The sequence below is a fragment of the Wallemia mellicola genome (assembly GCF_000263375.1).
Source record: "Wallemia mellicola CBS 633.66 unplaced genomic scaffold WALSEscaffold_7, whole genome shotgun sequence".
NCBI lineage: Eukaryota > Fungi > Basidiomycota > Wallemiomycetes > Wallemiales > Wallemiaceae > Wallemia > Wallemia mellicola.
The window spans coordinates 452,798-476,620 of NW_006531964.1; the positions used below are offsets into that span (position 1 = coordinate 452,798).

A 23,823-nucleotide genomic window follows, 5' to 3' on the forward strand; every position below is an offset into this window, starting at 1 on the left:
TAACAGGGCGAATCCACCAAGCAGCAGTTCAACAATGTTCTCAGGGCGCCATTGACACTCTACTGGGTATGGTAAAAGCCGACGAAAAGAAGAACCACATCTGACAAGTTTAGCGCTAAGCAGAGCTATTACGAGCTTATATCATTTATAAGTTCATCAATGGTCATGAAAAATCCAAGGTGATTCCTATGAAGGCCACTCCAGGTTAACGAATGTACGAGTAAACCATAGATATACTGCAAGCTCATTCAGGCGTTGGTATCAATCAATAGTCCAAATTCGACACTGTTATGACCGTCGATATAAGTAAGTCTCTAAGTATTTAGGAAATGCATGGTATAACTAGACACTTATAATCCCTTGTCGTAATTATGTTGTTTCATGAAATCTTGCACTTGCAAGACCTGCTTTTCGAGCGCAGACAACCAATCACCAAGTTCGATCTCAACTGTTGTTGGATCACCACCCAGTTTTTCATAGAAATCCTTTCTATATGGACAGGCTTTCATCGCAAGCTGAAGGTTATGAGTTTTTGATGAGACATTATGACGTATGTGGACTCACGTTGAAGATTGGCTTGACGACGAAGCTGTGGAATTTCTTGAGACTATCTTCGTAGGCTTTGGAGAAGGATTCCGAAAGTTCCTCGGTTGGGTTCCTGAGTGAACGGAGGAGTGCCTTGTATGTGAATTCGAGACCTCTCAATAACCATACGAGACCCTGAGTGGCTGTTGTTTTCTTGTCGAGATTCTCAGCGGCGACTAGCTCTTCAAGTGTGCCGCTGCGCAATGGCTCTGCGTCGTGTCTGTCACGCACTTTCTGAGTGCTACGTCAGAAGATATACAATGTAAATAAGAGCATCTAGATACTTTAATGTTACCCAAAAGGTCATTTTGTACGACTGAGAATGCTTTGTTGCCGAGTATATCAAATAGTTGGACTACAACTGCTGCTGCGTCGAGGAACTCAGTTGTGTTGACACCCTTTTCTGTGATTGTAACGTTGTTAAACAACTGTCCTTTCTGAGGTGTTATTGTTAGAGTTGTATTGTCAGCTAACTAGATAGTTCACCGACCTGCTCTTTAACTTTATCGAAGTAACTCATCGTTTGTGATTAAAGAGCAGCCGTAGTAATAACTTATAATATTAAAGAAATTGTAATTAATTTTCACATGCCAGTCTAAAGACGCGCTTTTGATGAGTTATTTTCCCGTGTTTAGTTCTCTCTTCAGGACGACCAAGTTTCAAAATGTCAGACCTTGCAGAGAAGAAGAACGAAGTTGGGTGAGTGGATATAAATATAAAGAAATAGGTTACGCGTAAATCTAACGCGTAATTTGTAGACAACCAGCTCAAGCTGTACAAGCCAGCCCAGAAAAGGTTGAGAACAAGGGCAAGGGTAAGGAAAACGTAGAAGACGAAGAAGAAGACGAAGAAGATGAAGAAGACGATGACGAATACAACGACGATGAAGTTGATGACGACTTTGAGGATGAAGATATGGCTGAAATCGACCCTTCAGCAATCGTCGACACTGGATCAAGAAGAACGCGCTCAAAGGTTGATTACAGCTCAGCAGACGCGCGTAAGAAGGCAGAGTTAACTGATAAGGAGGATGACGAAGATGATGTACGTGTTCTTTAGCTCTTGCGTGTGTCCTTTCTAATATAAGCAGGCATTCAAGGGTGACGAGTCAATGAGAGAATAAATGACGTATTAATGAATTTATTTACCACCGCGCAGTGCCAAAACTAAATGGATGGTTGCGCCTGGCTCGATGTTTACTTCTTTGACTGTCTTTTCATCTGCCCTGCGGAGTGTGAGAGTGTGGAAAGTACTATAGGCTATACTGACATCTGTTTGCCTGAGAAAATAAGTCTCTGTTGGGCTGGCGGGATACCTTCCTTCTCCTCGACGCTTTCCTTTATTCTATAGACTTTGTCCTCTGTATCTACGTCCAGTGCGCTATTGTAGCTGTTTAGCTTTGATACTAATCGTCTATACGATTACTCACATCTGAGCTACGTCAACTAAAGCAATCAACGGATGTGTAATCTACGCACTTCTTTACCTGTGAGCGTCTAAAATAATCAATATAAATGAAATATACGTTGATAAACCTACTTTAACCTTAATCAACATGGCTGTCGATTCTTAAGAGAGAACTGCGATGTTTGAGAAGGTAGTCGACATCGTTAAGAGCGCCAACGGCGTACACACGAAGCAAATATACAAGCAACTAAATGCAGACGTTGGTTCCATGACGTGCGTATTCCTATAGCTTTTATATCCCTCACTAATCACCACCCCAGTCAACTCAAGCAGAAGCTTCTGAAGAACTTGGAAAACAACCACAAAATAGTAAAGAAACATTCGCTTAGATTAGAAAAGGTCAACAGCAGCCAACCACTCCCAAAGCTATCGAATAAATCAAATTTAGTCACCCTCCCGGATGGCACAAAGGCAATAGCACACTCACAGTGGCTCTGGTATACACCTGAGAGCACACCTGCTCAATTCTCGGAAGCCTCCACAGACAATCTCCATAACGTTCTTCCACCTCACAACAGCATGAGGGCTGAGAAGAAGCAGGCACACCTTGACCAAGTCAAATTCAACAGAGAGAATAGAGAAGTTCCAAAGGTCGCACCTCCTAAGGATCTCCTCGATGGCTTCCAGGCTCCTAGTGAACTCCACACCTCCGTCAAAGACGGTCTCTCCAGACATAGACAGCAGCAAAAAGTGGTGAAAAATCTCAAATACTGGCAGAAAGTAGCAGGAAAAGTCAGTATAGCCGAAGAGGCGTTCAGGAAAGGTCAAGAAAGTGCCCGCTAGATACTTATTTCTCTGTATTATTCTATATGCATAAATTATCACTTAATTCGTCAGTGCAACTTTGTCTTCAAGTGGCTCATTAGTTGGTGGTGATGGAAGTTCCTGTGGTGTTTCCTCCACAGTCTCTTCGCTCTTCTTACTCTCTTCAAAGAGTTGCCTGTATTCCGCTTCGATCTCATCTTCCATTTCAGTACTAATTTCTGCGCCGCCAGGACGAGCAATTGCTTGTTCAATCTCGTTGTGATCTGCGAGAGTATCTGAGAGGCTGTCCATCGTATTCTCCACCCTGTCTCTGTCCAATTCTGGGGCTTTAAGGAGCGTCTTGAGGGTATCATTTGAAGTTTCGTACGCTTTCATAATCTATGCCATGTAAGATGAGATCGACAAAGAAGCTGCAACATACCTCAATATCGCCTACACTTTGCTCTATTTTAAGCAACACTCCCTGAAGGTTCTCTTTGCTATCAAGGCGCTTGCTGAGGAGCTCCTGGAGGGCTTTGCGTGATCTGAGAGCACGCTTGGCTTTGTCAGTTTCTTTGTTCTTTATATGTGTTGATATGTTTTCATTATGTCTGGACGTGTAAGCAGTAGTAAGACATAGATTGAGATTCGCTCACCTGTTTATCTCCCTTTCGAGCTCGTCGACCTGAGATGATATACTGCCAAGTGCACTATTCATGCTTATAACACCCATATCAACCTTATTGATAATCTTCTCGGATGGTTCGATGACAAACTTCACTGCGTCACCATCGACGATTACTTTTCCATCATTTATTAGCCATTTTAAGACAACTTCAGTATCTAAGCCATTAAGGGAGTATTTGCGTGAGAAATCACGCCGACTGTACAACCTCCGTGTCGATGGCTCGATCATATGTTCGTCAACGAGACTGTCTGCGAGATTACGCACACGGTCTTTGAATATGTAGCTGCCCTTGGCTTTAACAAACAAAGAGTGACCATCATGGGCGCCCTCGTCTTGTCCCAGTCCCAAACTGGAGAAAAGCCACTCGAGGGGCATGTTTAAAAGTGACTTCTGTTTCGATAGCGTATTTGACTGACTGGAAAGGAATTCTGTGAGTGGTAATAATATACCATCATCTACCATGCTATTCTGGCTACCTATGTCAGTATTATCAAATTGAAAGAAAGACACGCACGATAACGGCTGCAAGTGCATGTGGAGTACCCAGAGTTGTATGTTCCCATATGCGCAGGTATGCATCATCAAATCTAAACGTCAAACCATCGATTAATGAGAAGCCACCGTTTAGTACGCCCTTCCACCAAGAAATATTGGCGTAATATCCACGTTCATTTGTGTCTCTAAGACGTGTAAAATCCGAATAAAGCGATTTCAGGCGCTGTAAACGCTCTTCATTGGCATATTCTGGTATCGATAATTTGTATTCCTCCATAGTGGACGTATTAGAGGAACATCCATGAGACCAGCTGGAGTTCTAAGAAAGGAGAAGTTTGCGCTCAGGTTGGAGCACGTAGGTTGTTCTCTCTACAATCGTATACTCTCTAATGGTACCAGTTTATGCTCAAATCCCAGGTAATCAGTTTATACAGGAAGGCGATACGAGGGACAAGAGGTGGGATTTTCTTTAGAGCGTTTTTCTAGTGGATTGAAGTAAAAATCTAGGAATTCCCTTCGATGAAGCTCGCTACGAGACGTTGAAATGGTTCAGGATGGATTTCGAACGGAACAGATGGGAGAGTGATCCTGTGAGTGTATAATACTGCAATTATGATTACTGACTTTATAGGATCGCATAAAGTACCAGATACAGTCGATGCAGCGTGAAATAAAGAATTCACTGCCAAACTATGACCTATCGATGCGCCCAGCTGAGGGATTCCCTCGCTTCTGGAAGCAATCTGGTACGGAATAAAGTAGATAGTACTATCAAAAGTTATAACGTCATAATCGAGATTACAAACAAAGCTGTAAAAATACATATAATAGCACTGTAATGGCACTATAATAGCATGTTCCCTAGTGGTTCTCTTCCGAGTTGTTCGACGATGTGATCCGCTTAGCTATAGAATGCAGTGGTGCACTGAAGTAAGAATTTGGTGACTGATGCTTCTCTCCGCTGAGTACTCTATTTACTTCCGCGACGGCTAAACTCTGCGGGCTACCACTCCGCGTTGGAGGTCCCTCTGGTGGATTGACGACAATGTGGAACGGGAATGGCGTGAGATCGGCCGTCATAATTGGTGGAATATGATCCTTGCGTTCATCTGCAAATGCCAGGATTTGTAGTAAAGCCTTCTGGAGATCATTCTGGGTATTTGTGTAGAGGATTTGCTTATCTGTCGATTGCGTCAGAAGGTGGCACATCGCTCAATAATAACAAAATAACCTACGATTCTCACTTTTGCTGATGAGGATATTGAAGTTAACTATCCAGGTTTCCCAAGGCACCTGCGTCGTTGTCTCTTGCTCCCCAAAGCCGAACCAATGGTTTGTGCGCCGGGATTGCGTCTCTGCGAGGACGAGTGCGAGGACACCCCTATCTGTACTCGTTGCAGAGAGCTCCTGTGCGTAGCGTTGTACGAGTTGCCCGATAGACGCACTCTCTATCGCAGGCATAGGCACGTCGAGCACAGCGAGCTCCTTGGGTTTGAAGTTACCCAGTGTGCGTTGGAATAGCATGCTATGGAGGATCCCAGCACATACGTCCTCCAGATATGCTTTATCAACCGTAATCGTCAGCGTTTTCGTCACAGTCATGAATGTCGTTGTGAGAGAGCCTAAAAAGGACTATTACAAGGACACGACGCGAATTATTTATTTTATAACAACTCATTCATTTATTTCCGAGTTTTTTATTATTTCACTTTCCTCCTGACGCGTACTCTCTCTTTTAAGTGAACAGCCGAGAACAGGTCTAGTAATATCAAAACGCGCGTCAAAAAGCAAAGAAATGGCGAGCAAGAATAATAATATACAGGTAGCTGTACGCTGTAGGCCGCTCAAACCCGGTGAGAATCAGATATTATCAACTGAAGCACTACGCGGGCAAAGCGTGACGATAGACAGCACACATTCAACTACAACACAGAAGACATACACTTTTGACCACGTTTTCGGTGATCACTCAGACCAGGCTATGGTTTATGCAGACGTCGGTGCTCCAATCGTCGACGAAATGCTTCAAGGTTTCAACTGCACGATATTTGCCTATGGTATGACAGGAACCGGGAAGACGTATACCATGGCTATGGATGAAAAAGACACGCTCGATAAGGATAGAGGCGATATTAGTGATGGTGCAGGCATTATTCCACGCGCATTACATAGTATTTTTAACAAATTGGAACACGCAAAGGCAGAATGTAGTGTCCGCGTGAGTTATATCGAGCTCTACAATGAAGAGTTACGCGACTTACTCAGTTTGAACTACAAACCACCAAGCGTAGCCAGCGAAGGTCTCAAAATGTTTGGTGATCCAAAAGGACGTGGAGGTGTAATCATACAAGGTCTAGAAGAAACACTGGTAGACTCTGCAGAGATGGCTTTCGAGGCTTTTGAGAGAGGCAGCCGACGCCGGAAGATCGCATCGACGAACTGCAACGAGTACTCGTCTCGTTCTCATTCTGTATTCACGATCACAGTACATATTAAGGATTTCTCAGAAAGGGGCGACGAGATTGTCCGGATTGGTAAACTCAATCTAGTAGATTTGGCTGGTAGTGAGAATATAGGGCGCAGTGGTGCGGTAGATATGCGTGCACGTGAAGCGGGAAACATCAATGCTAGCTTGTTAGCCCTAGGACGTGTTATCAATGGTCTCGTTGAGAGGAGTGACAAGAACAGGAATAAGAAACTGAGTGACAAAGCAGCTGACAAGTCGTATATTCCCTACAGGTTAGTGTGGAGTATGTAATACCATTCCCCATCTGACATATCCGCAGAGATTCAAAACTTACGCGACTACTGCAAGATTCTCTCGGTGGTGAAACCAAGACATTCATTATCGCTACAATTTCACCAAGTAAGGCAAGCATAGAGGAAACACTTTCGACGTTAGACTACGCACTCCGCGCGAAGAGTATTGAGAATAAGCCACAAGTCCAGCAAAAAAGTTCAAAAAACATGTACATAAACGATCTAGTCGCTGAAAACGTCCGCCTAAAGGCTGAATTCCGCGCTAGCGTCGAACAGAATAATGGCATGTGGTTTACGAAAGACAAAGTCCATCAGTTTGAGTACCTCCAGGAGAACAAAGAGAAGTGCGACAAGGAGCGTGAAGGTTTCGTCGCTACTGAGCGCGAACATCTTCACACTTTACAAAAATTAGATCTCGCAGATAACGAAATAATCATTAAGCGGAACACCATAGCCAAACTCGAGAAGGAGCTCGAGGTTGTCAAGAAGGAACTCGAAGAAGAGCGCGTCGTCGGTGGTGTACGTGCACACGGCGAGAAGGTAAACTACGCGGCCGCGTCGTCTTGGCTCGATCACGCACGTAGTGGACAGCGCGAATTGGAGCAGATGCATGGAATACTCAGTGAGTTATCTTTTGTTTGATAAATAATTCTGATAGGGGTATAGATGAAAAGACGGCTCAGGAAGAAGCAGATAAAACACTCTTGAGGGTCTACCATTCAGATGCAACAGCGACAATCAAAGATTGTAGTACCAAAGCACAGGCTTACACTACCTTTGTCGATCGAGTTTTGAGTGATGTACAGTCTCAGAAATCACAATTCGTGCAATCATTGGAAGGTATCCCTATTCTCGCGAAGAGTACTCTAGGGGATATTGCAGCCAAAATGCAGGATGCTATATCGCACTTGTCGAAAATGGAAAGTGATAATGGTACTGAGAGTGTAGCTTCCACCGATGCCATACAGAGGGCTGGCGAAAATGTCAACCTGACACTCCAGACTGTTGTTAAGGATCTCGATGCTGCGAGCGCAAGATTCAGCGAAGCACTTACTGAGGTTCTCACAAAGGAAATGAACGGAGTGAGTGCCTATCTTCAGACGTTTTGAAATTCTAACGCAAATCCAGTTCGACGGCAAGATTGACGAACTTTTTGGTGAATACCGCGCATCATCTGAAAAAAGAATTGTTTCAATGGAAGACGATGTTGTCAAGCTCGGTGAACTTTATAGCAATCTCGAAGAATACGCGAAGGAGACCACAGTTGCACTTGAAAACAACAAAGCTAAATTGGAAGCATACCACAATTCTCAAACAACTTCCGCTCTTAGGCGATCAGAACGACTCGTGGGAGAGGTTACTCGAATTGTTGACGCGATGCGGGAAGAAGAACTCGCCTCCTTGAGCTCTATACCGCCTGTTGCTACCTCGCTTGGGGAGTTGCATTCCATAGCTGGCACGTCTCGCGAGAAGAACTTAGCTATTGTCGATGAACTCACTTTGAATTCTTCGAACCATGCGCAAGCAACGCGGGATGAAGTTACTAAGCAGCAGTCTGCTTGGCAAAGCGTCAAAGCCGCTCTGCGGGATGTCAAGAAGGGCGTCGATGGTGCACTCACTGATAACAAGGCTATTGTACAGCAGACCCATGTCAAGCTTATGGAAGGCGGCAAGGCTGACGTTGAGGCCATTGTTGCTGCGTGCGACCGTACCCGTGCTCGTATAAGTACCTTCCATGAAACATACGACCGACTCTCGCGTGAGACGACATCGAATACCGCTAGGGCATTCGACAGTCTCGCAAGTGATTTGCATGGCCTTCAGGAAGATCTTGCTAAGCAAACGAGTACTTTGGTTACACTCACTGAGGATTCAACCAGTAGTAGCCAGAACCATAGCATTGAAGTGGTGGATATCCTTTGCAAAATAGAGAGCGCCCTCGAAGAGTACAGCAAAGGCGTGCATAGTGGCGCAGAGGCTAGTATCCCTGCCAAACGTGAATGGATTGGCGAAATGACCTATGAAATGCAAGTTGGACGCACTCGAGAAGAAGTCCTCGAGGGTGTCATGGGTGTGCCACCTAAACGTTCAAGGAGCTTCGACGAGCAGATGCACCAACCGCACGTAGATGAACGTCAGGGTTCTGCTCCGCCCGAAATGTCGCCTCGCAAGGAAGCCTACACCGTAGAGGCGGTCAAGCCACCACCCTTTGCAAATACACTAAGGAGCCTTGAAAGGGAGGTCTTCAAGGAGTCACAGGATGTCGAAATGAAAGATGAGGCAAAAGAAGAGGTGAAGGATACGGAAAGTAAGGATATGAAGGACAGCACGAACACTAGTACAAGTACCCAGGATACCACCAAGAACAAACCACCAACCAGGGTACGGAGGGCTCCTCTACGAGCCACTTCTGCCAACATTCCGCGCACGCGGTCGTCTGCTCAGCCTCGCGAAGTTAAACGTCGCACTGTTCGCCAGTAAACATCTATCAGTTTTAGAAGTACATTAAAAATCCTACACCTAATTATTAATTTTAGATTGTTTGTTGTATAATACATTGACTATCGTACATTATAAAGTTTAGATTAGAATCCGCCGACGCGCTTTTTCTTTTTCTTGGGAGGAGCGGGACGAGCACCAAACTTGCCAGGAGCGACCTGGGTCTGCATAAATGGTTGAGATTGGCTGGATTGGCTAGGCTGACTCGCTTGGGACTGTACGAGTTGTTGTGAAAGCACAGCAGGTGGTTCTTTAGTGGATGCCACCACAGGTGGTCTACGCTGCTTGACGGGTACCTGCGAAGGTGTTGGCTCCGGCAGCAGAGGTCGCTCATCTTCGCTATCGGAGTCATAGGGATCGCGATAGCGGTATGTTACAGGATCACTGCCGAGACTCCACTCCGAGAGAAGTGCATTGGCAGCCGTCGAAATGTCTTGCTGTGGCATAATGCTAAATTGGTGTGCTTCTGGTGCGACTGGATGGATACCCATCGCTGAGGCGGCTCGCGTGAGCTCCTGAACGAGTCCACCAGTGTTAGCACGCCCAGGATGCTTATTCGCGAGGATAGTATAGGATCCCTCAAGGTCCGAATTGACGGATTCACAGGCATCGTCGTTGTATACCTCCACAGGTTTAGGTGGACGTAGAGAGGTTGGTATGTCGTATGTCCATCCCGGCTCGTTGTCGACTTCCGCATAGAGCCCAGCGTCAAAGCGGATCCCTCGGTCGCTGAGTGCGCGTTTTGGTTGCGAACTCTTCTCTGCACTCGCGATGGCATCCCAGCTCCGCGTAAGATCCCGCAGCGTATGTTCGCGGAGGGAGTCCAATCCGTCGCCGAAGTAAGCGTCAACTTCGAGTGCCCAGACGGAAGGATCAGTGCGGATATCGAGTGGCTCCACCTCCTCGAATGCCAGTGGTGCGACGCAGAGCGAGCCTCCCTGGCTACGTATGAAAACGTCGTAGCCGGGCTCCTCGCCACGGGTATAGACTGCATGACCGCCAGCTGGTGCATAAGGCAGCTTGTGGGAATATGGCGGTGTTACCATCTGGAGGAAATCCTTTTTGTTGCTTATGTTGTAGATTGATAAGAGTGGGTGATTCGCAGAGAAAAGAAGTGCGGAGACGGTGTCACCTGTATCTATAGTGTCAAGTGTGAGTGATCTATCGTACGCTCTTTGATGTTTTATAGTGAGTAAACTATCTTTGAACATCCTAATGTCGAAGAAGTTTATATCTTTAGTTGTTGTGAGCGAAGAAGTGTAATGACCAATATTTGTAGCATCTAAAACACCTTTAAGATGGGTAATGGTTGCATCTGTAGAGTGTAATACAGTTGGGTTAGGTGACTGTTGATAGTTAGAAGGGAAACAACAAAAAAGTGAAGACAGACTCTAAAATCAACCAGTTTGAGTTGGTGGTTGTTGGCAGTGAGGCATGAGTTATTAGCCTGCCTATCATATGGACTAAAATCTATTGCTCTAAAGCGATAATCAAATGACTGGTTAAATGGCTGCTGATAAACGAGATGATGTAATTCGAAAGGATTCTTCAATCTAGGACTATAGGAGAACTTGTAGACATTGTCTATGTTGTCTATAAGCAGACAGTTGTAGTCTAGCCATGAGAGGTCAGAAATTGGTTGCGGATTGTTCCAATTGAGTACCTCCGTGAGATTGTTCTTGTGAAGATTGTAAAAGATAACCTTTGATTGACATTTTATGGCCAATAAGTTGCTGACTAGACGTGAACGATGGAGAGTGTTTGATTTTGTCGCTTTTAGTTGTAGTATCGGGCTATTAAGGTTGATAGAGATGTTATTGTAGCGACAGAGGTAGTTTATATTAAGACACTCGTTATTTTCGTTTGTTGGTGATATCAAGTATGCGCTATCTTTTGTTGAAATGTCTAACAAATTTTTAGTGTAAGGATTGTAATGTGAGTGCCTAGATAGAGTGTTTGTCGATGGTAATATTTTATTGAATTCATTTAATTTTAATTTGCCATTACTTTCTATAGAAAACCTAAAGTCCAACTCCTGATTGAATTCGACCATGGATCCACTAGTGAAAATACGAGAATGCTACAAATTGAATAGAGAAATCAAATATAAGCTTGAAAATAATTTCGTCGAAAATTTAAAGGATTCTACCAGCATTTTAATAGACAACACACCTTTCAATAAAGATCAGAAAACTAAACTATACCTCAATGACGAGTTTCTTACTTTGGACATTTTAGTTAACTTATTGAATTATAAAGACAAACCATTCATCGATTATGTCAAATTATCAAAAGATGCGAACATTCCTTTCATTTCCGCTTTAGATAGGAAGTCTATCATTGATTATCTCACTGGAGTGACAGACAGCCATAAGTACATACAGGACAGCTCATCTAATAAGAAACGCTTTGTCACGAACCAACAAGATAGAGAGATTGTCAAGAAGATTAAACAGAATGAGATCGATCTTGACGATAGACTCACCTGTTTGAGAGCTGATAAACAGTTAAATTATTCATCTATACAGCAGTCAGTAGCTAACAAACTAGCTTCTTTCAACAAACCAAGACATCAGCAATCAAGCAGCACTCAACAAAAGAAACCCACGAATATGTCACCAATCATTATCATACCATCCTCTCCTACTTCTCTAATATCGATATTTAACGTTAAATCCTTCCTCTCAGACGCCACTTTCCAAACAACTCAACAAGCGAAACAATCTAACGATTCACCCGATGATCTGATAACCGTATACAGAACAAAAAATTCACAGCATTCTTCAAAGTGGTATATTATTAATTCGGTAGAGACTCTCAATAAGTTTGGTCCAGATGCATGGGAAAGAGTCGTCGCTGTTTTTACTACAGGTCAGCTATGGCAGTTTAAACAATATAAATGGTCTGATCCACGTGATTTATTCAGAAATGGTTGGTATTATGTGCTTGAATCTCAAGATTTGTCTAACAATACCACCAGTTAAAGGCATTTACATGCACTACTCAAACGAACCAATAAACGCGAATATTAGAGACTGGAATGTATCCACTTTTGCTGTTAGTCGCAGTATTTCATAAACTTACTAGCACCACTAACTTCACCCTCCAGATCGACAAAGACAAACGACACACCGATAAATCACTCGTATCAAACTTCTGGAGACAGCTAGATAGCTGGATAGCTGCTAATAAGCCACATCTGAACACTTAGTACTTGATTTTGTAAATTAACACACGTTTATATTCTTGTTTAACTACATTGAGGTGCCCTAATGACAGTGAGTTAGTCAGCCAACATAGAGTGTAATTAAATAGCTCCAGGCTGTTCACCTCAAGGGAAATGCTTTAGATTGCGATACAAACGTTGATTTTGATAATGATCTGCTCACTTTCTCAATTGGACTAACGATAGCAACACCAGCGATACAATTCGTTAGCTTAGAAGGTATTAAACTCACTGTTGGATGTCGTAACCTCGTTAAATATACTCTGTCGTTCTCTTCACAGTCTATTTCAAAGGAGTATTTCTCTAGCCTAAAGCGTTCTTCTCAGGAATTAGCAGGTGTGTGAGCTTATAAGAAATAATACAAGCTTACAATGATATAGCACTATCTATTTATGATTTACCAGCTTTTAAATCTTACAAAGGTCGTTCTTCTGGATGGTCGATATACAATCCAACCGATGAATTTAGAAGACAGGGCGTACTAGATAATCCAGCATGGAGAACAACATCTATCAACAAATCCTACACGCTCTGCCCTACATACCCCTCTCTTCTCGTAGTTCCCACCAAGATATCGGATAACGTACTTAACTACGCAGCGAGATATAGGTCCCGTCAGCGTCTACCTGTTCTAACGTACCACCACTGGAATAATCGGGCGACTATTACGCGTTGTGCTCAACCATTGGTTGGTCTCACAAACAACAGGAGCATCCAGGATGAGAAGCTCGTTGAAGCGCTCTTTACATCACATTTAGGAGATACCAAAGCACACGGAGCCACAGCAACAAATATCATTGTAGACGCACGTCCGACAACAAATGCAATGGCACAGCGTGCCCAGGGTGCAGGTACAGAGAATATGGACAACTATCCAGGTTGCCAGAAAGTCTACCTCGGTATTGAAAATATACACGTCGTGCGTGATGCCTACACACGTGTCGTTGATGCAGTTGGTTTTGGAAACACTCCCGGTGGTCAAGTCGACCGAGTTGCCGTCGGGCGGAGTGGATACCTCAAGCATATTGCAGTTATACTCAGTGGGACGCTTCTCACTGTTCGTAATATTCACGTTCATTCCTCTCATGTTCTGGTACACTGTTCAGATGTGGGTTGAGCTTCTTTTGTAAACATCACACTAACATAGCACACAGGGATGGGATCGCACATCACAAGTTGCCGCACTCGCTCAAATATGTCTTGATCCTTACTTTAGAACACTTAGAGGTTTGATTGTTCTCATTGAAAAAGATTTCCTGGCATTTGGACATAAATTTAACGAGAGATGCGGACATACAGTCGTCGAGAGGCCATTCTACGTCGATGGCGTCAAGGAACCACCACCAGAGCGTACTTTCGGGTCACGTTTGAAGGAAGTCAGTCCTGTGTTCCTGCAATTCCTTGACTGTCTTTGGCAACTTATCCGCCAAAACCCAGGTAGATTCGAGTACAATGAGGATCTTCTGAGAGTGCTCCTAGAAAAAGTTTACTCATGTGACATCGGTTCATTCCTCGTAGATTCAGAGCGCGAGCGCATGATGGTCGATCCACTCGATGGTCAGCACCGCGTACCTGTCGTTGAAGCGACTGAGAGCGTCTGGGATGAAATTCTTACTAATATGTCAAAATACACAAATGAAGATTATTCAGAGGATGACAAAGTGGAAGATATGGGCGTGCTTTACCCACGTGTAGATGATATACTCTGGTGGAACGCCGTTTTCGGACAGGGGACAGACCTCAATAGCGAAATAGAACCAGAAACAACTCCTCAGATTATAGATAATGCAAAAGGGAAGGGCAAACCATACTTTGATACACTTGACTCGTTTTTTGGTAAAAAAGAGAGTGTCCTCGGGCGTTGGGGTGGAATGGCGGGTGTTGCGCGTGGTATCGGCACACAAGTACAAAATTTCGGACAGGGACTAGTGCATGAGTACAACAACTTTGAAACTCGCTTCGGAGGCCTCCGCATTGATGATCAGAAGGACCTTCCGCCGCGACTGAGAAGCGACTACGACTCTAGCACGCTTTTCGATGAGGGTGAAGACACGCGTGACATTCAGCAAAATAGACATGAGATAGCACAGGAAAGTGTGCAAAACAAGGAGAGCACCAAAGAGACGAACAAACCAATCAAAGAGACAAACAAAGAGAAAGATCCACTTGGAGTAGCTTTCATGTAATATACACTATAGAAACATTATGCATGCTGCAATTTTACGAATAATACAAATAATATAATAAATAATCGTTATCCAGACTGCTGTTTTTCGTACATACTGGCTAAATCAGCAGCTGTATTAGCCTGCTCGACATCCTTGTCCTCTCTAACCCGTATAAAACGCGGGAAACGTATACTAAGCCCTTTATCACTTATACGTCCTTTAGCAGCGGGGTAAACCGGTGATTGTGTGATGCTGAACAAATGTTAGTGGTAAAGTAAGTTTTAGGCTACTACCCACTCTGCTCCTCGACATTCCCATACTTCTGATGGTTGGAAGTATACGTCCGGAGATGTATCGCCAATTATAACGCCAGGAAATGCATGCTTAGAGACGTTGGACGAACCCTCAGCATAGCGCTCACCGATAGCTTTATAGAAAGCATCAGAAAATCCTGACATACATTTACACACGGCAGTTACCGCTCCCTCGTCGTCGTCATAAACACCTAATAGAATTGGCGACCAAAATTGGTTTTTCCGACCCATCCCATGCCATGCTCCGATTGGCACCAAATCTATGCTATCTCCAACATCTTCGAGGTAGTCTTTTTTCACCTTCAGCCAACTCTCTGCTCGCTTGTCGGGTTCATATGTCGCTGGAAGTGCTTTTCTACGAGTTTTCACGGCGTCATCTGTGTCCGTTGGCTCATAGTAATCAAGCAGCTGAATGTTCCTTTAAATACGCCTCACCAATAGATGTATACTTACTTTCACCATTATACCCTCTGCTTTCATCTACAATGCGTTAGTGTATTTTTCGAGAAGATAGTCACACTGACCGTCATACACTTTTCGAAGAAGGCACTTATTTCTACGAGGCCAGTATCATCAATTGATGGCATATGGTCCCAGGGTGCATAGGTAATGGAAGATGGCTTGAACGGAGGCACGTGTGTTCGCATTATCGACCGTCGTTCTCTGAACGGTTTATCAAGGAGTGTTTCACCATTGAATAGCATACAGTCGAATCCAAAAACAGCTACGCGTATTTTAACTTCATCTACATCTACAGCCTTCCGTGACCTATTCGATAACTCCTGAAAGCTCCTAATGTTATCCATATCATCAATTGCTGCAATTTCCGCATCGAGAACGATGCTGCTGAGTGATGGTTCATTCTTAAATATCTCATAAAGACTCATCGCGGCATCTGGATACTTCTCTGTCATATCTTCGAGACGCCTGGAGAATAGCCGCACATAGAGATACGTATTATCGCGTACGAGGGGTGAAGTCCAACCGTTCTTTTGCTTGCTATCAACCAAACTAGCATGAAGTTGACACCTTTGTCCATCAAGTTTCGCCTCACTCGTGAATGGCTGGCCACGAAGGCGAGTCTGAACGTCAGCTAGTGAACGTGTAATTGCACCGAGCATTGGCTGCACAGGTGTACCAACTTGCACGGGTACCTTCATTTCCAGCTCGTTGAGTCCACTGTCGAGAAGAGCCTTCACAAGTGTCGTATAGTTTGGGTGTCGCGCATACACTCGTCTGACAATCTTCTCAGCGGATGGAAGATCTATTGGTGTACCTACAGCAAACGCCCTCGCGAGTGCATGTGAGAGCGTTGTGCGGACAGCCCCGATGCGAAGATTCTGGACAAGGGCCCTCATCAACCACCGCGCTTGCTCAGCTTTGGCAGATACAAGTAGCTTTTTGACAAGGTTCGTCTTGGCTGTTACAGAACGCGGACCATGTTGTGTAGCTATATCCTTGAATGTCCCATAAACTTGCGAGACCGTTAATGGTTTCGGTTTGACGACAGAAATGACGTTACGGGTCGCCTCGAATGCGACATCGCCAATATCACCCAGACGGTTGTGAAGCTGTTTGAGTCGTGTGGGTGAGAGTGCGGCGACGTCCTTGAGTGCACCGTTGAGTACCAATTTGCCGACTCCGAGCTCGTTTGGCTCATAAGGTGGACCAAGCTGCGAGGAAAATAGCCAGAGGGATGGTAATAAAGCATCTGGATCATTTTTACGAACGATACGCAAATAATTCGTCAAAATGTTGGTGATTTCAATCCGTGAGCGTGTTGATGAGCATTCAACGCACGCCTGTACAAATAGGATGAACTGTATAGCATTATCGAGCTTTGGGACTACGAAACTATCGGAAGATGCGTTTAAAGTGTGTATGCTGCCTGTGTTCCCAATTTCGTCATCGTTATCAGAGCCACTGTCTGAGGAAATGACGAGTGTCTCTTCATGAAAAGTCCATTCTTTCTTCGTCTTTCTTCTTCGATAAGCCGAACTTTACGAGTAGTTTATCAATTTCTGGTGCTTTCAAAATGTGTCCTTTAGGTTCACCTGTTTTTGGATCAAGTTTTAATATAGCAAATTCAACTAAAGGGATCTTAGAATGAGACAGTTTAGAAAGGTTTCCACTCACCCTTATCTGAGTCTATAGTCGTCGCGTCTAATGTCTTACCGAGTATCTTACATGCCAATTCAACAGCGCCACACTTTGAGCCCTCAGTTTCATCTTGTTGGTTAGGAGCTGCTGACCAGAGGCTCACACCGTCTCTGTAGTCTTGCTTGAGAAGTGATTGTGCAGTACCATTGTTTGCACCGACGCAGGTGGCTTTCCAGCCAGAATAGTTACCTGAAGGATCACTGTGGTATAGTTGAAAGCCGTGATGCATGTCATGTCCAGCGTAGAGTAAACTAACACCAAATGGTCTCAAACCACCGTATTGGGTGTATCCTTGCTTTAAATCACAAAGTCTTTGTGTGAGTTGTTCTACAGGGATATTATCGTCGTAAGTGTAAAGGTACTTCTGTGCTTGCATGCGTGCGTAATTCACCAAGGAGTTTGCATCTGCAGTTATACCAGCGACACCAGCTAAAATGTTAGAGTTTAAGTTGAATATCTTCTCATTTGATGCTTCTGCTTTATCGAGGAGTTTGGAAGTTACACGCTTCTCTGCTGCCAAAACGACACCGTCTTGGGCTAAAATACCGATACAAGTTCCAGCGTGCGAGATCGCTTCCATCGCGTATTCAATTTGATAGAGCCTGCCTTCAGGACTGAATATTGTCGTCCTTGAGTCGTATCTTCTCGCCATTGTTGGTAGTTAGAATGCAACACGTAAGCTAGCAATTTAGTGAAGATAGTGAGAGATGAAAATTATTTAAATAGACACACACCCTTCAATTTACTAGTCGATATCTTCTTTTCTTACTACTATGGCTGATGATGTCGAGCTCGCTATCAAACTATCGATGGAAAGCTACAAGCGAGAGGCAGACGAGAGAGAACTATACCAGCGTGACATCAAGCGGGCGAAGCTACACAGCTTTGATTGATATCTTTATTTAATATAGAAATTCTGCTAGTGTGTCTTTACATAGTTACTATTACAGCAATAATTTAGTCGATGTTGAATCTTGAGTTTGAGCGGTCGATAATCGGATAATTCTCTTTATCTTTGATGTGTTCAGTAGTTGATCTCGTGTTAAATATTGGTGATTCAACGGACGGTGACCCGTGAATGAGAAAATTCTTTGCACTTGCATTAGATGGTGATGAGACTTCATTAGTCGACAATGAAGCATCCAAGAATGAGCTATCGCCTGTTTCTGAAGTATGAATCTGACGCTGCAGCTTCATTAGTATAAATTGATATTAACAATGACAACTTACCCTCTTATGCTCATCAATCAACTCTGAACATTCTAAAAGAGACTCTAAAGAAGTAGTGGAATGATCTTCGGATGATGTCTTACCTTCACCGATTATAGTCGTCACTTTATTTTGTGGAATCGGTGCCGTAAAAGTGTAGCGATCATGCGGGGCACTGAAGAAGCGAGGTGTTTCTCCAAATGCAGGAATCTTCAATGGCTTTTTCTCAGAAACGCTTCTGCGGACGTTTTTAGGTCCTTCCATCGCAGGTACCCATCCCATGTCTTGGATTCTGTTTGGTGTGTTCGTTGTATGATTTACTTCAATCAAGTTGCCGCCGATGTATTTACCGTTTATAGCGTGCATAACTAATGCTGCATCAGATGGTGACATGAACGTAACGATCGCCGATGCGACTAGTGAATCAGGGAGTGCAAACATGTTCCCCCTGAATGGCTCAACTGGTCCTAACGATTGAATGAACATGCGCAATTCTGCGTCTGATTTAACTATCATGATTGGCAAATTCTTAATTACCAAGCATATTTGATTCGCCTGATCACTAATTTAGTAAAAAGTACTATTGAAACAACCACTCACAAGCTCAATAGGGTATGTCGATGCATCGCTCGTTGCGTTCGGTGCAAAAGCTGACACATAAGGGTTGAAACCATGGTTGAAGTCAGCTTGAGGTTGTGAGTATGAGCGTGACATAAAGTCAGGAGTAAAGTTGCTCTCCATTAGAGACTTATGAGCTGGCAATGATGCGAATTTGGTATTTGATGGCGCACTGATTGGCTCCTTGGCAACACGACTGGAGAGCACAGGTACGCGATGCTTAACAGGACGGTTGGACTTGGTGCGGTCCTCGATTGAGTCTGTAGGGGGATTAAACATTACATTAAACATGAGTGGCTTACATCCTGAGCGTTGAACAAGTGCATAAGAAACTTCTAGCTGGTATGTTCTAATGACATAAGAGAAAATTATCATGAAGATGATTATACACACCTGATGTCTGCTCCATTCAATCGATTCAAAGCTTCTGCAGCTTCTTTCGGTGTTGACATGTCACTATTTCGAGCGTTATACTGTAGGATCTACGATAAGATATTTCAACGTACACAAAACCGCGTCTGCGAGACGAGGTATCAAGCATTCTGGGCTTGGAATGAATAAATCAAAACATGTAGCAGAAGTGTACTTACGCGAGTATAACGGCATGGGTAACAGTACCATACGGAGTAAAGAGGTCTCTGAACTCATCCGAAGTCATGTCCAAAGGAATGTTGAGGACGTAGAGGTTCTTACGATCATGTGTATCAGACCTCGCCATGTTTGGGGAGACATCGAACGACTTTTCCTGATAGGTAATTTTGCTGTTTGACTGATTAGTTGAGGATAAAAAAAGTAGAAGGTTACCGACAGTGTAGTGTTACAGCACGTTATAACATTCAATGCACTCGCTCTCCTGGGATAGGTTATATACAACTCTAGAAAGTGTTCTACTGACATTGCATCGCAGTTTCTGTTGAAGACGACAAGTGCATATCCGGAATTTGCACCACGAGAGAAGTGGAGAGAGACGGAGTCCACGAGGCCTAGAAACGTATAAGGGAGGTATTTATAAGCTCAACTACACACCAACGTTAGAAAAGAGCTCATAGAATGTCTCGTCAGTGACTGTGATATTAACTTATTTATAGCAAGATATAAAACACCCACACAACCTATTGATTCCATCTATGCGGATAGTTCTTTCAGCCTCTGTATTAGCTGTAGACATCATGGTTGAGAACCAAGACTGCTTAATCTGGAGTCTATTATATACAGTTGATATTCAGGGTACGAAGGTAGGATAGCTTTTATGCGACGGTAGAGAATATAAGTACCAATGCGCGAGTTCTCAATTCTTCATACTTCTTTTTAAAACTACTGCGTAGAGGTAGTTTTGCCCTGTCAAAAAAATTTTCAAACGAATAAAATAAACAGGCGCTTGGTTGTTGCAATTCTGTAAATATGGTTTCGAGCTTCCCTGAATCTATGTATCCACTTCTCGTCTATCACTTGTATTAATTCAAAGTGTACTATATCAATCGCGTTTACACAACTAGAGGGATAAATTGACAGAGTATGAGTATTAAAGTCGTAGCATTGAAGGTATCATAGCTTTCCAATAGTTAGTATACCCGTGAAAGCGATATAAATTGTGTAAAATGACCTCATCTGGCGATAAATGCATCACAGAAGCTCTTAGTTACTGTAAATAGCAGCTAGAGTATCATTTCGTGCAGATAATCCCAATGGTACGCCACGTTTTCCTATCTTCTTCTCGTCTTCCTGTCTTCTCGCCTTCTCTGATAGAGGAAATTGATAAAAAAAAAAGCTAGTAGAGCGTTTTAAAATGTGTTTGTATCCTCTTATAATACTTTATTATCATTTTTCTCGATCTCTATCAACTTCTTGGTTGTTTTCTTCAACGTCCAAGTGAAGCTAAAAAAAATGGTTTACTTACTAGGCGTCAATTTACCAGACAACAAGCTAGTAAAAGTGTGTATACTCTATTATGTTACTCCATCTGACTAGCTTTCAGATAGCTCTCACTAGATTCTACGGTATTGGTTTGCCCACCAGTGAACGTATCTGCGCATACCTTAGTATACACGATAAAGCAAAGATTGGTCAGCTTCCTGAGCATCAAATGACGAGCTTATCTAGTTTCCTATCTGCTCCACCTGCTCTACCAACCACACATTACCTACATGACTTCAAGATTGAAGCTGATTTGAGGCGTGAGGTTAGATCGAATATTGAGCATCACAGACAAATTGGTAGTTACAAGGGTAGAAGACATGGTCAAGGTTTGCCTGTTAGAGGTCAAAAGTGCGTTTATTTTCCTCTTTTACACCATATATTGATCATTTATAGTACACACTCCAATGCACGTACAGCCAGACGTGTGAATAGACTAGGAGGACGTGGATTTGCTACGTAAGTCTCTTTTACTTAGATTTCCTTATCTAAATCATAACAGATCTGCAAGGAGCAGCATACAACCATTTTTCAGAAATTTCATCTCTAGATTGATTAAATAAATGTAATTTTACTACAACTTCTCGGATATTCTAAAGTCCCAGCTCTTGGACCTTTACCCAGTCCTCTGAGAGCGCTTTCTCTGCTTCTATCAACAACGGCTCTATAGTTGAACGATCTGAGCTGCTAACTTCCAAATAATACTTTATCTGCATGGTGTTAAAGTATTCAATAGAATGTACCGTTCTGGCTTACCTTTGGTTCAGTACCCGATGTTCTAATGGTGAGCACAAACGTCTCACCAGTTTCTTTATCACCGTAGAATGTGATCATGTTACCAGCAGATACAGGTAAGATTGGCTTGTTTGATGCCTGTTGAGAATCGTACGCGTGACCTTCCGTCAAGTCACGTACGTTACTGACTTTGAATGATCCCAATTGAACAGGGTATCCATTCTCAGTCTATATAAAATTAGAAAACGTCATCCAAGAGCAAAACTAACGTACCTTGTTCTCTCTAAGGTTTCTGAATACTTGATCTTTAAGTGAGTTGCTGCTGCATTTAAAGTAATCATTACGAGTACCAAAGTGGCCGTATTTCTTGTAAAGGTTCTGCAGTTGTGCGTATATTGAGGTGTTCCTCTTCTGTAATCTTGCTGCCAGTCTGACGAAAGCGATGGCTGCTGTAATACCATCTTTGTCCCTAATGTATGGCGAAACACCAAAGCCTATAGCTTCCTCATAGAGTAGCTCAACTGAGTAGCCTTGCTTCTCTAATTCGATAGCTTTGTTACCGATGTATTTGAAACCAGTCAAAGTGTCTTCGAAGTGGAAACCCTCAGCTTTGGCCATTGCACCAAGCATCTTGGATGACACAGTGGAAGCAACCATTGCCATTTTGTCTTATTATTTTGTCATTAGGATCGCCCAACTGACCAAAGGAACTCACCCATTGCTCTACCATTATTCTTATACTCTTCAATAATATAAGATGCTAAGATAGCACCAATTTCATCTCCTGTGTAGATGTGCCATTTGTTGCGACTAAGCAGAATGAGCTTTGCATATATCATAATAGAAAAACTCACTCTACTTTTTCGGCAGCGAGGAAACGGTCTGAGTCTGGGTCGTTAGCAAGAATGTACTGACTGCCGTTGTTGTTTGCAGTTTCAATAGCGAGTGTCTATGGGTTTGTTTAAATGAAGGATTTTTCCGACACGTTAAGACTTACAAGTGCACCCTTTTCTTCAGGATTTGGGAACGGCAGAGTCGGGAAGTCTGGGTCTGGATCCCGTTGTTGTCTGACAGTCATAAGCGGTGGTAAACCGGTAACCGCAAAGGCACGAGCGATGGAGAGATCTCTGAGTGGTTTATGAGCTATATATAAGCAACAAAAATTATACCCACGCGCTACCATGGAATGAGGTGTGAGTGATAGCCAAGTCAGCAGGCTCTTCACTGTCACATTGTGTTATACAGTAATATGCGGCTCTTGGAGAGACTTACGGTGGAAAGAGTGCTGCGACATGGTTGTGATATTCGTAGCGCTAGTACTTCATGAGATTAACATCCTTATAAAGCGAGTAACCCACCATATTGTTCGTCTTATCCTCGCAAAGTGGATGTTCGCGAACAGTCTCATAAGACCAAGCCTCATCCTCTGGCTCCAAGTTGTCCAAAATCGATTGAGAGATTTCAGAGTCAACTGGTGGGATAATCTGTACTGCATTCTCATAGTAGACCTTCCATCCGTTATCCTGGGCTGGGTTATGTGATGCTGGAACTATTCAGAGGGGCATGTTTGGTGTATAGTAGCACACACCTGTAACCATAACTCCACCAACTGCTCCGAGTTTCTTTATTCCAAATGGTACGAGTGGTGTGTGTACTACGCCCCTGTAGGAGTAGACTTTGAAACCGCGGCTGAGGAAGGCGCGCGTGGTGAGACCAGCCCATTTCTTAGAGTTGTGTCTGTGGTCGTGTCCCACTACTACACCTCTCTTCTGCGCGTCTGGAAGTTTGCTTAGGTGTGCTGCCAATCCCTGAAATGTCGTCAGAATGATAGCAGATCCGATAAGAACACACTTGAGCGGCTTCTAAAAGGAGATTAGAGCCTCGTTGCTTGTCAGTAGATAGTACCCACGTATGATAATCAAATCATTCATTGAGGAATATCCAGCCTGCATTTTGGCTCTTAAACCTGGTAGTGTAAGATACGGAAATACTACAGTATATATAAACCCACCAGCTGTACCAAATTCTATACGCTGGCCTAATCTAGCCTCCAATTCGTCCCACTCGCCGTCATCCCAGAGATGCTCTATCTCCGATCTCGTTTCGGGATTCTAGGGGGAAATTAGGAAGTTACTAGGAAATTTTCAATACTTCCCTTATCATATCTTAGCCATTCGGCGACTAGTTCGTCAATTCGTGAGCTTTGTGGCATTTATACTCTTGGTTGTTATTCTTGAAGGG

The 23,823-nt window shown here is 43.5% G+C and overlaps 15 protein-coding genes across 15 annotated transcripts; 7 read left to right on the top strand and 8 right to left on the bottom strand.

The window, feature by feature from the left end:
* Positions 1-6: 6 nt before the first annotated feature.
* On the bottom strand, positions 7-1,105 carry WALSEDRAFT_57226 (glycolipid transfer protein; the record flags this gene model as incomplete). The annotated part of the gene is made up of 4 exons (XM_006957920.1): positions 7-515; positions 565-819; positions 870-1,022; positions 1,076-1,105. The coding sequence occupies 4 exons, from the start codon at positions 1,103-1,105 to the stop codon at positions 351-353; spliced, it is 603 nt and encodes a 200-aa protein (XP_006957982.1). The 3' UTR covers positions 7-350.
* A 144-nt stretch (positions 1,106-1,249) lies between these two features.
* On the top strand, positions 1,250-1,644 carry WALSEDRAFT_63926 (hypothetical protein; the record flags this gene model as incomplete). Its single annotated transcript, XM_006957921.1, has 2 exons — positions 1,250-1,284; positions 1,344-1,644. The coding sequence occupies 2 exons, from the start codon at positions 1,250-1,252 to the stop codon at positions 1,642-1,644; spliced, it is 336 nt and encodes a 111-aa protein (XP_006957983.1).
* A 50-nt stretch (positions 1,645-1,694) lies between these two features.
* Positions 1,695-2,142, bottom strand: WALSEDRAFT_68641 (ubiquitin family protein; the record flags this gene model as incomplete). Its single annotated transcript, XM_006957922.1, has 5 exons — positions 1,695-1,810; positions 1,855-1,965; positions 2,015-2,030; positions 2,072-2,081; positions 2,125-2,142. 5 exons carry the CDS (start codon positions 2,140-2,142, stop codon positions 1,726-1,728), a joined length of 240 nt encoding a protein of 79 aa, XP_006957984.1. The 3' UTR covers positions 1,695-1,725.
* Positions 2,143-2,154: 12 nt separating this feature from the next.
* On the bottom strand, positions 2,155-4,570 carry WALSEDRAFT_60198 (hypothetical protein). Its single transcript, XM_006957923.1, has 6 exons — positions 4,379-4,570; positions 3,999-4,334; positions 3,453-3,952; positions 3,239-3,407; positions 2,313-3,195; positions 2,155-2,265 (listed from the first exon to the last, which is right to left on the bottom strand). Exons 2-5 carry the CDS (start codon positions 4,254-4,256, stop codon positions 2,878-2,880), a joined length of 1,245 nt encoding a protein of 414 aa, XP_006957985.1. The 5' UTR covers positions 4,257-4,334; positions 4,379-4,570; the 3' UTR covers positions 2,155-2,265; positions 2,313-2,877.
* Positions 2,157-3,168, top strand: WALSEDRAFT_68642 (hypothetical protein). Its single transcript, XM_006957924.1, has 2 exons — positions 2,157-2,265; positions 2,313-3,168. The coding sequence occupies exons 1-2, from the start codon at positions 2,171-2,173 to the stop codon at positions 2,833-2,835; spliced, it is 618 nt and encodes a 205-aa protein (XP_006957986.1). The 5' UTR covers positions 2,157-2,170; the 3' UTR covers positions 2,836-3,168.
* On the top strand, positions 4,149-4,772 carry WALSEDRAFT_68644 (hypothetical protein). The gene is made up of 4 exons (XM_006957925.1): positions 4,149-4,334; positions 4,379-4,436; positions 4,487-4,569; positions 4,611-4,772. The coding sequence occupies exons 1-4, from the start codon at positions 4,281-4,283 to the stop codon at positions 4,734-4,736; spliced, it is 321 nt and encodes a 106-aa protein (XP_006957987.1). The 5' UTR covers positions 4,149-4,280; the 3' UTR covers positions 4,737-4,772.
* On the bottom strand, positions 4,741-5,676 carry WALSEDRAFT_60199 (hypothetical protein). Its single transcript, XM_006957926.1, has 2 exons — positions 5,215-5,676; positions 4,741-5,160 (listed from the first exon to the last, which is right to left on the bottom strand). The coding sequence occupies exons 1-2, from the start codon at positions 5,579-5,581 to the stop codon at positions 4,841-4,843; spliced, it is 687 nt and encodes a 228-aa protein (XP_006957988.1). The 5' UTR covers positions 5,582-5,676; the 3' UTR covers positions 4,741-4,840.
* Positions 5,677-5,726: 50 nt separating this feature from the next.
* Positions 5,727-9,287, top strand: WALSEDRAFT_60200 (kinesin-domain-containing protein). The gene is made up of 4 exons (XM_006957927.1): positions 5,727-6,718; positions 6,766-7,361; positions 7,406-7,821; positions 7,868-9,287. Exons 1-4 carry the CDS (start codon positions 5,775-5,777, stop codon positions 9,218-9,220), a joined length of 3,309 nt encoding a protein of 1,102 aa, XP_006957989.1. The 5' UTR covers positions 5,727-5,774; the 3' UTR covers positions 9,221-9,287.
* Positions 9,288-9,296: 9 nt separating this feature from the next.
* Positions 9,297-11,145, bottom strand: WALSEDRAFT_68647 (hypothetical protein). The gene is made up of 3 exons (XM_006957928.1): positions 10,902-11,145; positions 10,629-10,852; positions 9,297-10,584 (listed from the first exon to the last, which is right to left on the bottom strand). The coding sequence occupies exons 1-3, from the start codon at positions 10,951-10,953 to the stop codon at positions 9,325-9,327; spliced, it is 1,536 nt and encodes a 511-aa protein (XP_006957990.1). The 5' UTR covers positions 10,954-11,145; the 3' UTR covers positions 9,297-9,324.
* Positions 11,146-11,289: 144 nt separating this feature from the next.
* On the top strand, positions 11,290-12,486 carry WALSEDRAFT_37741 (CDC73-domain-containing protein; the record flags this gene model as incomplete). The annotated part of the gene is made up of 3 exons (XM_006957929.1): positions 11,290-12,169; positions 12,219-12,295; positions 12,348-12,486. The coding sequence occupies 3 exons, from the start codon at positions 11,290-11,292 to the stop codon at positions 12,447-12,449; spliced, it is 1,059 nt and encodes a 352-aa protein (XP_006957991.1). The 3' UTR covers positions 12,450-12,486.
* Positions 12,487-14,686, top strand: WALSEDRAFT_60201 (phosphatases II). The gene is made up of 4 exons (XM_006957930.1): positions 12,487-12,516; positions 12,560-12,800; positions 12,845-13,572; positions 13,619-14,686. Exons 1-4 carry the CDS (start codon positions 12,511-12,513, stop codon positions 14,648-14,650), a joined length of 2,007 nt encoding a protein of 668 aa, XP_006957992.1. The 5' UTR covers positions 12,487-12,510; the 3' UTR covers positions 14,651-14,686.
* Positions 14,670-17,769, bottom strand: WALSEDRAFT_68650 (ATP-dependent DNA ligase). Its single transcript, XM_006957931.1, has 6 exons — positions 17,083-17,769; positions 16,951-17,036; positions 15,471-16,922; positions 15,400-15,426; positions 14,930-15,354; positions 14,670-14,884 (listed from the first exon to the last, which is right to left on the bottom strand). Exons 1-6 carry the CDS (start codon positions 17,756-17,758, stop codon positions 14,719-14,721), a joined length of 2,832 nt encoding a protein of 943 aa, XP_006957993.1. The 5' UTR covers positions 17,759-17,769; the 3' UTR covers positions 14,670-14,718.
* A 221-nt stretch (positions 17,770-17,990) lies between these two features.
* WALSEDRAFT_54324 (hypothetical protein) lies at positions 17,991-18,596 on the bottom strand. Its single transcript, XM_006957932.1, has 2 exons — positions 18,337-18,596; positions 17,991-18,291 (listed from the first exon to the last, which is right to left on the bottom strand). Exons 1-2 carry the CDS (start codon positions 18,577-18,579, stop codon positions 18,064-18,066), a joined length of 471 nt encoding a protein of 156 aa, XP_006957994.1. The 5' UTR covers positions 18,580-18,596; the 3' UTR covers positions 17,991-18,063.
* A 2,221-nt stretch (positions 18,597-20,817) lies between these two features.
* WALSEDRAFT_28427 (ribosomal protein S13) lies at positions 20,818-21,310 on the top strand (the record flags this gene model as incomplete). The annotated part of the gene is made up of 3 exons (XM_006957933.1): positions 20,818-20,865; positions 20,909-21,198; positions 21,244-21,310. The coding sequence occupies 3 exons, from the start codon at positions 20,818-20,820 to the stop codon at positions 21,308-21,310; spliced, it is 405 nt and encodes a 134-aa protein (XP_006957995.1).
* A 130-nt stretch (positions 21,311-21,440) lies between these two features.
* On the bottom strand, positions 21,441-23,794 carry WALSEDRAFT_51162 (Phosphoglucomutase, first 3 domain-containing protein; the record flags this gene model as incomplete). Its single annotated transcript, XM_006957934.1, has 13 exons — positions 21,441-21,557; positions 21,604-21,810; positions 21,856-22,250; positions 22,298-22,392; positions 22,437-22,531; positions 22,580-22,709; positions 22,756-22,806; positions 22,855-22,895; positions 22,941-23,125; positions 23,171-23,380; positions 23,492-23,548; positions 23,594-23,693; positions 23,717-23,794. 13 exons carry the CDS (start codon positions 23,792-23,794, stop codon positions 21,441-21,443), a joined length of 1,761 nt encoding a protein of 586 aa, XP_006957996.1.
* Positions 23,795-23,823: the final 29 nt, after the last annotated feature.